The 13,869-nt window shown below is 38.4% G+C and overlaps 1 protein-coding gene across 3 annotated transcripts in view; it reads right to left on the reverse strand.

The window, feature by feature from the left end:
- Window positions 1-10,915: 10,915 nt before the first annotated feature.
- PLOD2 (procollagen-lysine,2-oxoglutarate 5-dioxygenase 2) overlaps window positions 10,916-13,869 on the reverse strand; it is a 51,420-nt gene continuing 48,466 nt past the window's right edge. For all 3 annotated transcript variants that reach the window (XM_033068696.1, XM_033068695.2, XM_033068698.2), the window contains 3 exons: window positions 13,539-13,685; window positions 13,183-13,308; window positions 10,916-12,118 (listed from right to left, as the gene is read on the reverse strand). In XM_033068696.1, the coding sequence (XP_032924587.1) occupies window positions 11,963-12,118; window positions 13,183-13,308; window positions 13,539-13,685 (429 nt within the window). In that variant the 3' untranslated portion in view covers window positions 10,916-11,962. The remainder of the gene's footprint in view (window positions 12,119-13,182; window positions 13,309-13,538; window positions 13,686-13,869) is intronic.

Here is a 13,869-nt window from a genome sequence, read left to right on the forward strand (position 1 = left end):
AAGTTACATTGAAACTGTTTCACATTCTATTACTCAGCGGCTCAACATCTTTACCTCCAGAACAGTTAAAGAAAACAAATTAAGTATGAATACTTATAAAACATAATAGCCCAAGAATTTTACAGTTTTAAGGTGTAAAATGTACATAACTTTTCCTTTTTGTATTTTTCTCTGAAGCCTACAAACCACATAATTGGTTAATGCAATCACCTAAGTATACAAAATTTCCATTAAAATTTTTCTGGCTTGACTGAGTAGAAAAATCCATCAAATTAGAGCTGATGAAAATTGCTGTATTCACCTATGTCTTGTTAAGAAACTTCAAGCTTTTTTTTTTTTTTAATATAAAGATCTATATTATTTTTCTCATCTGGCTTACTAAACATATATGTCAGTGGTCACTTAAAATATATGAGAGTTTTGGTAAGAAATTAAGATATTAAATAAATAAATAAATAAAAGAAAAATTAGGGTTTCAATATTTGAAACAGTAAATAATTTCAAAGAAACATGATGACATTTTACTTCTGGGAGGTAACAGTTATTTTCTCTTATCCAAATAATTAGCAGAAAGGCTTGGAAAAGGGGTCACACCTCTCCAGGTAACTTCATGCTCACCACCATGGAAATGGAACATTCAAACACCACCTAGGAAAGCATTAACCAAATAATTAGCCCCATCAGATATTAACACAACCTCTGTATATTAACACTCAAATTTGCAAGAGCACCAGTCAGAGGTAGCATTTCATTCAAAGGTAAAACAGGCACAGGAGAGACTGGGGAAGAGCAGGGGGCGGAGGGAAGGGAAGAGATGCTCCCACGGCATCGCGTTGCTGGTGCTGCTCTTGGCTCCGCAGTCCGGCGGATTTTGGGCTCATACCAGAAGACATTTTTAGAAAGTAAGAGAATAGGAGCAGGGAACGAAGCATCAGCTTGTTGGGAAAGTTTTGTGTTTCTTCCCTTGCTCTGCAGATGGAGCTGGCTCTGGTGTCCCTGCTCAGAGCCCCAGCCCCAGCCCCAGCCGCGCTGCCGGGAAGCGCTCGCCCGGCAACTGAGCCACTCAGCCAGGGGCCATGGCCAAGGCTGGAAACCGAGACTGCAGCCTCTTCCCAGACTGGCTGCCAAATGGAATGAGCAAATGAGTTCTGAGCCACGATTTTCCCATCAAATACTCTGACGCACTTAGATGAAAGGCAGTGCGAACACTGCTCCATTACCAGACGCTATTCCAACCTCTCCCAAGTTGTAAATTGCAACTTCCACCTAAAAATGTGGGCATGCAAGCATTATTCATGACATCTGTAGGTGCATGTGGACAAATGCACACTACAAATATGACCACACTGCTTGACTTGAATCCTATACCTGGACATTAAGTATTATGTTGAAGTATTTTTGCAGTTTTTATTTCTGTCCTAATTTCTATTATCCAGACCCCATCCTGGTTTTAAAAAGCATCTGTACAATTCAATTTTGGCCGCAGGATGGCAGACAGAGGATAAAGGCACTACTCCATCTACAACTTCTACTCACCAGAGAAAAAGTACATAGATAAGACAAAGCCTTTTTTCCTCCCACTGTTTCTGTTTGCTCATACTTTTATTAACTAGGTTAAACCCTTTGACCTACCCATCAAATTATGAAGAGATTTTATAGAACACACAGATCATGAGATGAAATTGAGAAGGGTCATTTCCAAGAAGAAGCTTAAGTCAAACGTGCAGAAATTCAGCATTTTGCAGGCAGGGCTCCAAAACAGATCTCACTATTTTACTGTTCATACATTTTAATTGTTTCAAAATTATTTAGCCTCTATTTAGCAGATTTTTAAAGACTCTTCTTGTGAGCAGCCTTAAGTAACCACCAAATAAATTAAATAATGTTCTTGTGGTATATTTATGCAATACATACCCAAGATAGCAGAATAAATGATCAGAAGCTTAGCAGACAGGAGGCTATTGTAGGACTATCCAAAAATCACTTCTAAATTATAAGCATTTTTTCATGCTGTTATTATTCTTGGTTTAAGTTTAGTGAATATGAGAATTTTAGTGGCCTTCTACTTCGAGTTCTCATGAAAATGAGCGCAAAAAGCACCATTACATATTCAGAGGACCTTCTCTGAGCTTCATGTGTTATCATTTAACCAAAACATAATGCACTCCAGCTTGCTGTTCAGTTCAAAGAGTTTCAACACACTTTCAAATAATTTCCTGAATGATAAATAAATACAAAATTGACACTGCACAAAGCTGTAGTCCACTATCTATGCAAGTCTTTAGACAGTCCTGAACTTACTGCTAGTCTAAAAAGGAAAGTTCTATTTTGGCATTTGGTTTGAATATATTTATTTCTGAACTGAAAGAGGGATGAAGAGAGAGGAACTAGAGCCTGGAGAAGCATACCACGAAGAAACCATGCTTCACATTTAAGTAGCATTTTTATTGCCAGTGGTATTGGCTGTGTTGTTGGACTCTCCTCTCCCACACCACTCTACTACACAGAAAAACATTCATAATTCAAAACTTGGGCAGTTGGAAAGCTAGATGAAAAGGAAGAATATTCTCTTTATCAAGGTTCACTTTATACAGAGGGCTATCAACATGCTGAACTCAAGCCAGGTGGGAACACTGAAAGAAGCTCTGTATCTACAACCACCTTCCAGGAATCCAAGAGAAGCAGTGAAATGTTCCATAAAACGGTGAGGAAGGACTGCAGGCCTCTCTGTAATCACTTTACCAGTGGACCACAGGCATTCAGGAAAACACTGGATTCAAGAAAGGAGCTGGCACAAGGGATGGAGAAGTGCCTGTCTTTGCAGTGCTCTGCTTGTGCCATGAGACATTGCACCAGGCACCACACACCAAAGGCAGCACAGTAAAGGCACAAAAAATGAATTGAATTTATCTAACAACTGTTGGCAGGGAAACAAAGAGTAAACTTAAGTTGGGGTGGGAGAATGTAGGGGTTCCAGTTAGCGGCCTTATAAATAATTCTTATTGTTTCAGCTGGCCAAATGTGAGAAATGACAGCAGAGATGCTGACTGGGAATTCAGCCCCTTAGAACACAAAATTAAAGACAGAGGCCCTGTTAACTTCTGACATGATCAATATATTTCAGTCTCCATTACAGCTGAGCAAATAGATTGAAATAAGACATTTAATGCTATTTTTTTGCATGAAGGATAGACCATGATATGCAATGTTGTCACTTGCTCACTCAATTCCACTGCCTTGCAATTTTCTAAATTCATTTCCTATAGATTAAGATTTATAACTTCATATACATCTACGTGGTTCCATTATTAAACAAAAAAAACCCAACCAAAAACAAACCCAAAAAACCAAACCCACAAGCTTCTTTCTTTCCTTTAAAAAATGAAACTGAATCCCAAATCAGTTTTCTTTAGTAGGGTTTTAAAAAAAAAATCTGCAAGCTTCAGTTGTGAAAGAAAAACATTCTTATCATTAGCAATAAACACTCATCACTTCTTAGACATTTAAAAGAGAAAAGATAAAAATCTAGTAAAGTTTGCTCTAAGTTTTTATCTGTGGAAGATATTCAGTCCAAAAGAGCTTCCTTGGCTTGCCTTTGAAGTAAAGAAGCACCACTACAATCCAGTGTGCTGTACATAAAATCTTCAGCTTGGAGATAAGCACATCCAAAACAAAAGGGCAAAAGCAGATGGGAATATTTATAAAAGAGCTATACAGAAGCAGAATTTATATTGAGTCACAATAAATACATGAGTACCCTTCTCTAAAGTTTCTTTGTGAAGCAAAAAGAAATTTTCAGCCTTATGAGACCAATTCCTTTTGCATTACCAAGGAGTTGCAGTTTTACTTTGTGCATATTTTACTTCATTATCTGCAGAAATCAAATACCTCTGTAACGGCATTTCCAGAAAAAAGAATAATCTTTGCTTACTGCAGATCTCCTACACTTTGCCAGCCAGAGTTTCTTTATATTTAAACACTCAGATTATGTATTTTTATTATTTCTCTGAAAGAAAGAAGTGTCCAGTTCTCATTTCTGTAGTTCTGGTGATTTACATTGTTCAAGAAGTGTATTAGCTTCCTTCATGTCCCAATTAAAAACAAGAAACAACCAAGCAAACAAAAAGGGGATAAGAAACTAGCCCTGATCAGTGATCAGGATAAAGAGAGTGTGATGTCAGCCTTCCCTCTTCCAGAGGCTTTGCTCTGTCTCAGTGCTCTGCTTGGACATCCATCAAGCCCTGGTGCTACTCTGCAATTGCCATCCTGCTCCCACAGATCCACAAGAAAAAACAACAAGGAGCTCTAGTTGGATTTCTGAATTATCAAGACAGAAAAGGTTCATTTGCTCCCCTCTTCAAGGAAAGAGTGTATTTAGTTCCCAGCTGTAAGAGCCAGGTGAGATTTCAGCATCCTCTGAGTGTCCTTTCATTCAACAATTGTGTTATTTATCCTAAATATGAAGCTTCTCCAAGACACCAGAACTGTGGATCTATGCTCTCTCAACCCTTGTCCTCTGTGGTCTCACTATCAAATTACACCTCTTGCTCTGCAGGAAATAGATAAATTAGCACTTTAGGCCCAAGAATTTTGCAAACTTCTTACCAGTGCTTTTGTACCCACAAGCAGAGGACACATTGAAGCCATGTGCAAAAGCTTGTTCTTATATTAACAACTCACAAATGCAGTCAGTGTCAGTACTGCATGAACTCTGTCAAAAACACACCTGTCCCTATCCTGAACTACTTGCCATGGAATGTTAATGCCAAGCATGAAACTGGGCAAGTATTAGAGCTGCCTGGAGCATTGCATGTGGAGACATCTCAGCTAAGGAACCTTGACTAGGTTGGTAGTTTGGCTTTATTTCTGAGCGTTTTAATGAAAACTCTCATTTTGATAACATTCCTCAAGTGGCATCTCAGAGTTCTGGTCATAAAATACTCCATGTAGGGAATAGTTTTGTTGTCTTAACGGCTGCAAAGTTTTTCTCTCCTCTGCAATATAATCTCTTTTTTTTTTTTTTTTTTTTTTTTTTTTAGTTTCTGATTCCCAGCATTTGAATGCTGCTATAGTACATTGATGTACTTTTGTTCCCTTGATACTAAAAGTAAATAAAAATGGGAATGGCTTGCCAAGAACAGATCAATTTGTTTGCTCAAAAAAACATTTCAAAAACACCTGCACAGCTATTTTGGAAACATTCTGGGATGTCCATTCAGCCTTTCCTGTTTGTGTAATTTCAGGTAGATTATATCTACCTAATGATGGAAAACAGAGTATTTCCATACTACTATGTTCAAGATAAAGAACACCTAATTTTTCCTACTTTTGCTATTTGAACAACTAATTAATTAATTAATTCATGTGAAGTTCATATTCATATGCCCTTTTTGTCAGCAATATTTAGAGAAAAATGAAGCCATGCCTGTGTACTTTTCTCTGTGTATTTTCTCTAATTTTCAGAAAAGGGGGATAATTTTTTTCAGTATGAGCTACACAATGAAAAAACCCTGTTTGCTGAACAAGGCCTAGCTACAGCCAGGCTATAGAAAAAAACAAAGCATGGGTTTGTGTTCATACACATACACTGATGGATAATGAGAAGAAGAGTAAAAAGCCCCGAGCAAAGACAGACCACAGCAGTGAAACAGGGCACTGGTCACCTGCTCCAACAGCCACAAGCTCAGGATGGAGGGATTGCCTGTGGGATCTGAGAAACTGCCCTTGCCTGGAGCCTCTATGTCCATCTCACCCCTCTGGCTGCATACACTGCTAGAAGGAAATCAGGAAACCTCATCTGTGCTTTTTTCACAGAGCATAGCTCTGAAGAAGCAGTTTAAAAATTTACACTTCAAGAACACTAGAGAATAAAGATTCCTTGTCTCTGTCTCCCTTGCTCCTGCCTCCATTCATGCAAAAGCCATTGGCCACCCATGCTTATTTTTTGTCCCTAGAAAGCTGACATCTGGCAAACACATGAGATGTGAAGGGGGTACAGTTTGGAGGGAAAGACGTGCACTGTATGCCTGAGTGATGGGAACACAGGCAAGGAGCCTAAGGGAACTAAGGGTTCATAGCACATGTGGCCAAAATGCTCTCATGCAGATTAATACATATGATTGAAGTATAAGAACTGAGAATTTCCTCTATTTTCAAGTAACTCTATCAAAATCTCCAGTTTACAATTCCTGATGGCACAGCAAATACAAGTCTGTGACAGCTGGATCTAGAAATTCTATGGCAAATCACTTTATTTACCAGGACCTATCCTACTTTACATGGTACATATTTTAAACAATGTCCAAATTCTTGAAATAGCTCCCTGGGTGAATCACCTTGTACGAAAGTGTACAAAAGTGATTCAGAGAAGATGAGTCTCTCAATTTGGCTGTGCCAAAAGTTCATTGTTGCACTCTGTACCTGCCTACCTCGTACATTCTCCCAGCATGGCCAAAGATAAAACTAGTTTCTAGTAGCTTATACTTAATACTTTCTGCCCCAACTTCTCATGCAGGCTATTTACTTCATGCTGGAGTACCTTCCTTTAGAAGGCACTTCTTACAGAAATGCCTTAATCACCATGTCTGTGTTAGAAGTCTCTGAGGAAAAATCAAGTTAACGCCCCCCAAATCTTCATCTCTCTCAAGCTCAGAGACCTGATAGAATTTAGGGGCTAAAACATCAGAGGAGTTAATCCTTATAAAGCACACTCTATTTTCTCTAAGCTCTTTATACACATCCTGGAGGCAGCTAAGTTGGATCAAACTCCAGCAGCACACCCAGATTTCTCTGTAAGCAGTGTGCTGGCCAGAGCAGGATGCAGCTTGGTCTCTCTGGTACCTCACCAATTCCATCTCTCCATCCTGACTGCTACCACAAGAGGTGAAGAAAGACCTATTGTTCAAATATTAACATCACAAGTCAAACACACCTTCCCCTCACAGAAGAGTGATAATTGTTATCAGTCAGCAATTTGTTTTAAGGAACAAAGTCCTGAGCAGTTATTCTGCTAGTGCTGCTGCCAGACATGGAGAAGTGGGAAAGAGCAAGGCTGCAAACTTCCTCTGCACACACTGCCAGTGGTGAGTGAACATTGTGAGAGACCAGTAACCCGTGTCTGAGAAAAGCCTGAGTGCTAGCAAAGCCCACTCTGAAGGCTAGGTCCTGATGTTTTAAAGTATTAAATATGGCAAACCATCTCCTGGGCTTACATTACTGCTCACACTGATTGTCATTCCAACTCAGGCTCTGAAAATGCAATGCTTTCATGCCCTGTCTACTCTACAGGCATTGTAGCAAGGAAGCAGCTTATAATAAATTCATTCTGCTCCCCTCCTTTCTCTGCTCCACTCTCTCAACAGACTGCAGGAACAAAATGGTGCAGTCACTGGTAGTTGAGCAACTCCTTTCACAACCAAGCAAAATTCTGGGAAATGGGAGAACTCTGGTTTGAGGCCAGAAGACCAGTTCCTGACTAAGTCTGTTACTATATGACTGTACATCTCCCTTGCCAACCTCAGGCACTCAGACATTCAACAACCATAAAGCAGAAGTGGAGGATACAAGTGCAAAGGGATCAGTATTCAGGACCCAAAACACAGGCACGTTTTTTCAAGAAAGAAGAGTCCTCTCCACTGCCTAAGCAGCCCAGCATCACCCCAGGCCAAGACCCTCCTCACTGGCCAGGCTCTCAGCTTTGCTACTTCTGCAGCTGCTCTGATGTCAACACAGGCTGTAATGATGCTGACTGAAATCCTACTTTTGAACTGCTGCCATACTCTATTAAATTATTTAAGAGTAGTATGATTTTATCAGTAGTATGATCTTATATTTGATCCTTGTGCAAAATAATCCTGAGGGGCATTGCTTTAACACAGCCAAAGCAGCTCTTGCAAACTGAAGCTTAATCCAGAAAATTCACTCTCCAGAAGCAATAAATTCCCAAGAGAAAGAGATGATCCTGCATTTAACAGCCTTAGCATCATGCCAGGATATCAACTGCTTCTCAGACCTCCTCCTGTTAGTTTAGGATTGAGGTGCTCTAGGCACACAGCTCTGTGCAAACAGCTGCAGAAGGAAGCAATTGTGTGGGGTCAATGCTGAACTTTCACCCATCCCTCCCTCATTCTTCCATCTCCCTAGCTCTGAAATACAATAAAAGACAGCCACCACCCTGTAAGTGGGATGCACTTATACAGATTTGACCCATATGTCAAATTGGAAGATAATTACACACAGAGAAAAAAAAAAAAGAAGATGACAAAGTGCCAAATATTTCACTGAAGAAAATGAAAGCTTCTCTTTCCATTTGCATTTAAAGTTTGGACCAAGGTTCTTCAGCACTGTTGAGCAAGACCATCTGCTTTATTAGATTCCAAGTAACTTCTTACATTAAGATACAGAAAGTATTTGGGACACCATGTTGGAAAGGCACTTCCACCATCTAGGTACAACAAAATCCTGGCAGTCATAATTTAATTACTTATTCTTGCAACTCTACAGTTAACACTACTAATGTAAACCTCATCTCCAAGTCAAGTAATTTATTTGAAACCTCAGTCATAGGGGCTGCTGAGACAGGTATTGTCTTCCCTTCCACTCACAAAAATAGCAGAGCAGATTACTCTGCCAATGCAAGAAAGTGAGAATTCAGGGAGGCAAAGATTCCAAAAAATACTTACCCATTCCAGAACTGAATCCACTGAAGACCGTATCAGAAATAAATCAAATAAAACTGAAGTTCTTCAAAAAGCTCACTGCAGGAGGTGAAGAGAAAAATCTAAACCAGTTCTTCCAAGCAGAAAAACAAAAGCAAAACTGGTTACCTGCACATGGGAGGAAAGAAGTACAAGGGTTCTCTCTGTGTTTTCTGTCTCTTTAATATCTCTATCAGCTGCAAAAGAAAAGCTGGTGTGGAAGCCCTGCACTGAATTAACATTTAGTCCATGAATACAGCAGATGTGGGAGAAAAGTCATTATAAAGAAACAGGCAAAATCAAATAGATTTCATTATTATTGCTTCACTGAAAAAAAATCTATATTCTTTTGGGGCTTGTCACAGTCTTACTCCTACCACTCACAGTAAATATGAAACAGTAATCCTTTGGGAACAAAAAAATGAACTGACAAACAGATATTGCAATTGCTTGTTGAACAGTGATGTTAAAGAAGATTAAATGTGTAAAATACAACTGAAAGCACTGAACATTTCTTAGGAGTAGAGCTGGAATAGTTCACAAATATGAAATAAAACCAAGCTATACTCAGTGATTTTAAGCAAAAGGAGACTTCAGAAAACTATTGCCAATGTACTGCTCTCTTACACCCAGCCTCCCCAAGCGCTCAACATTGAAAAGTAAAGCTGGATGAAAGCAGAGCAAACAAAATACTTCACAAATGCCTCATCTGTTGCAGAGCACCCTTATGTCCCTGTACTCCCAAGTTTCTCATACACTGCTGGAATTTAGGTTGCTGCTGTGTCTTCTATGCCCCAAAACAAACTTTGCTGAAGAGACATGAGACTCTAAGTACTTTTGAAAGTAATGAAATATAGAAACAGTCTTCTAACAGTGGCACTCCTGCTTAGCCTGTGTGGGTTCACATCCCCACATTCCAACAGCATGGCAAAGCTTTCAGAACTAATTCAGGTGAACTGCTCAGAAAAAAAATCTCTTTTCCTGGCCTGTGTGAGTTCCCAAGAAGTTAATGAGAACACTTCCATACCTGCTGCTGTCCACCTGAAAGGCATCTGCCACTCTTTGCAAATACTTTATTGAAAGAAGAAATGAGAGAACGTTAGTAACCCAAGCATGGCAAAAACATTTTCCCTTCCATCAAATGTGCAGCACAGTAAATGCAGTTATGTGTCACTAAGTGACAGAGTGAACTGAGTTGCAAGCACAAAAATTTAGCAGTAAATAAAGCCCTCGGGGTTTTCTTGAGGCAAAATATACACTAAAAAAAAAAAAGAAACTTTGCTGAACATTACAGAATATATATTTGAAATACAAGTTATGGAGGAGACAAATTCTGCAGAAACTCCCGTGTGTTACAGGATTGTATCTTTGTGATTTTTTTCCAAGAAATCTCCTCAAAACAATAAACTGTCTGTGAACTGATCCAATGGTAAAAAATGTTATTCTGTTCTAAGTTAGCCTAAGAGACCACAGAAAAATGCTCAGAAAAAGATGATAAACAAAGGCTGTTTTCATTCTGAAGGCCTGAAGATTTTCTTATCTGTAAGGTTTGTGTAAGCACAGGCAGTAGAGAGACACTGAGACAGCTGTTCCACACCAGGAAACAAAGCTGAGAGACAGCAGCCCCCAAATACTCGCCTGAAAAGGAGAAAAGTTGACAGTGTAAAGAGAAATTAAAAGAAAGTAAAAAATTCCTGTCAAAAGCCATTCCTTTTCAAGCCAGCCTGTTTTAATGCATCATTGAAGCTAAAGCACTTGGATGTATTTGCTTCAGCATAACTTTAAATGTGGCTGCAACTCACGCCTCAAAACTGCAGAATAGGGAAATAAGCAGATGTGGCTATTTTCAGTGAAAGAAAAAATCTTTGAAACTCTCTCCTAATCCTGTCAGCTGCAAATAAAGTTTCTTTACAAAATGCAACATAAAGCTTCTTCAAATGCACAGTTAAAAAGTGAAGTAGTGTTTAGATCATCAAAAAGCCTCCATAAAAAACAAACCCATGAACCATCACTCTTGCTGGGGTCATTCTGAAAGTGTAATGCAAGGCTTGGTACACAGGTACTCACTGAAATAATTTCAATAGCAAACAACCCAAAATCTGACATGCCAATCTCCCACCTGCAGATCATTAGAAAATATCTGTCAGCAAATCAGTCTCTTTAAGAACAGTAGCAAATGCAAAGAAACTACCTGATACAGTCATGCAACAGATGCTCCATTAATTTAAAATTACCCTTTATTTTTTCACAAGGTTTTCCAACATGTCGTGCATTTTGGCACGGTAGACTTCGAGACAGTTAGCTTCAAGTTTCTTTAAATTACAAACAGTAGATACAGTAGGAATATTTTAAACCAATTTCTTTAAAATAAATGTCAAGTTAAGACCCTTAGCTTTAAAAGAGACTGCCACCATTTCATTTTCCTGATACAAAATTCAAGTAATTTTAAGAGTAGAAAACTGTCCCTATAAAACATCCTATTAAAATTTACCAGCCTTCTGAAAATAAGCATCAAATTTCCAGTATCCATTGGGTGCAACTACACATTTAGAAAAATAACACTTTAAACAAAGGTCACTTGCTGAAGAAAAGCTTTCAATAGGATGAGTTCTCAGAAAAAATGATGAAACATTTTCTCCTTAGATAAAGGACTTAATCCTTGTTCCATCTCTGCAATTATTTTTTTCCTTCTAAGGGTGTACAATATTTCAGTATTGACAATGAATTAAGAGACCAGGCTACAGACATATTCTCCCTTCAGTATAAACCAGCATATGGAATTATTGCTTACCAGAAACAACTGTAAACAAGATTCATTTGATTTTGTTTTTATGCTGTGATTTTTCTGTCATTGGTTGGTAGCAAATATACAAACCACCAAACTTTAGCCGTGTCACTTTACTGAATGAAAACCACGATAAATTTTTCCGATGATTTTGTATTTAGTGTTGCTTGGGGTTTGGGTTTTTTTCAAGGAAGAAATGGGTTCACTGTGCTTTTCCATTTTCTCTCCTTACCCACTCTTTAGGATAACAGAATGGAAAAACAAGGAGGACATGTTTACTTTGGGACTCAAGGCTCAGAGCAGATATCAAGAAATCTTCAACAATATTAGAACATTTTCTGTTTTCCTCCTTTTAGCCCAAAGTACCTCTGCTGTGTAGTAACAGTACCTAAAGTTTCTTTTATCACCATCTTCCAGAAGAAATCTATAAATAAATGTTTATGTAAAGAACACTGCTGTTGAAGAGGACAAAAAAATAAAATTAAGGGTCAATAAATGATACTGCAATGTATCTTGTGCCATTCAGGATAGGAAGTCCTTCGTGTAAATGTGTAAGTCTTCCTGGGTGCATGAAGCTCCATCCTTTCCTGGGAGACTCAATGGAGCAGTTGTACCTAAGAAATTTACATCCACCTCCCTGTGGTAAAAACACAAACACAATAAAATCCCAGACATTTATCTTGTGTTTTAAGAAATTCCTTTTTATATATCCATTACTTCAAATAATTTGCTAATATTAATAGGTTGGTTTTTTTTCTTTTATCATCTCTTAGGTTGTTTATATGACATCATCTTTAGAGCATTAATTAACAGACAAGCATTTGCAATCAGATTTCCCCTGGTCTTGCTTTAGCACTCTCTGGATAACAACTCATTCAAGCAACAAATCTTACAATAATTTCAATTATTCTCCAATAGCTTCACTATAGATTCTACCAGAGACAAGCAAATCATGTTCACAGGTCTTGCTTCAGGACTGCACCCCTATCCAGGACAGCATTTAAACAAATCTTAAATGAATTAATCTGGCTGCTAATTTCAAATTGAAGGTGTGTTTTCTAAAATACTAAGTGTGGCAAATACAATTATTGGTTTTAAGGACTGTGAATGATACAGGCTTATAAACATAACAGGTTAAATATCTCTGTAAGTAGAAGTTGGATATTATTGCTACTGCCCTTCCTAGCTCCACACTCTGGGACTGCTTTATTTGAGTCAATACCAGACTAGAAAAAAATTAGCTCAGAAAAAACCTAAATAGATACAAGAGTTAAAACTTTTCATTCTGTGGCTGATCTAAAAAAAGAATCATTAAAAAAATTCTTGGAAAAAAAGCCCCTTGAGTCAAGTATTGACGCTATTTAAACTCTCTGGAAAAGCTGGTTTTTACTGTACAGAAATGAAGCATTTCAGAAATGTTAAAAATGAAATGACTAACATCTCCTAAGTCTTTCTTCAAACCCCTTTTCTCCCACCATCTGAAACCAGTTTGATCAATTCAGCCAGACTGCATCAACAGTTCTGGATTCTGCAATTGAGAAAATTTAGAGCTAGTCAAAAAGCCACAAGGCATAATGTATCTCAATTAGTGATGTGCATCTTTTCCTTCTCAGATGGATCTCTACATATATGTGGTTGGGCTCTAGTTTAGAAATAATATTAGATACTCAAAGGACAACATTTCTTAAGTCAATAACTTACCTGAAAGTCCTCTCCTACTTTGTTGAGGGCGATGTTGATGGTGAACGTGGAGGAGTCGTGGTGAGGTCTGAGCGACCGCTGTCTGTCAGGGCTGTATTTTACAACAAAGTTCAGGAGAGCATAGCCCTGCAACAAAATATTCACTCAGACTTCAAGCTGGGAACTGCCAAGCCACACACAGGATTCTTGGGATTTTGTTTAAAATTTAGTTAAAATAAAAAATCAACAACATTCATCTTTAACCATTACGATGACATGTATAAAGCCCCCAACCAAAACAAAGAGGGATATTCATTAAAATACTTAAATTTAGTCACACCCTGGAATAATTATCTGCAAAAGCTTTTATCCCATACCTTGGTATAATAGCCAGCAAAGACTTTTAGTGTTACTGGGGCAATGAACTCTCGTATGAAATGCAGCCATTCATTATCCAGCCCTATTTGCTTCATATGAATGTCATCAGTTGGGACATTTTCATAACCTCCAGAAATGCGGCTGTCCTAGTGAAAACACCACAAATAGCTTGGAAACAGGAACATGGAATGCTTCTGACATTTCAACAAATATTTAGCTGAAATCTGCAGAATCACAGAACTGCAACAAAGCAATGCTTCAGTGGGTTTCAGTGAGCTTGCTCTACAGCAATTCCACAGCTAACTGTCAAGGAAAAAACTGTTCTGAGAT

This window comes from Catharus ustulatus, chromosome 10 (genome assembly GCF_009819885.2).
Source record: "Catharus ustulatus isolate bCatUst1 chromosome 10, bCatUst1.pri.v2, whole genome shotgun sequence".
Taxonomy (NCBI): domain Eukaryota; kingdom Metazoa; phylum Chordata; class Aves; order Passeriformes; family Turdidae; genus Catharus; species Catharus ustulatus.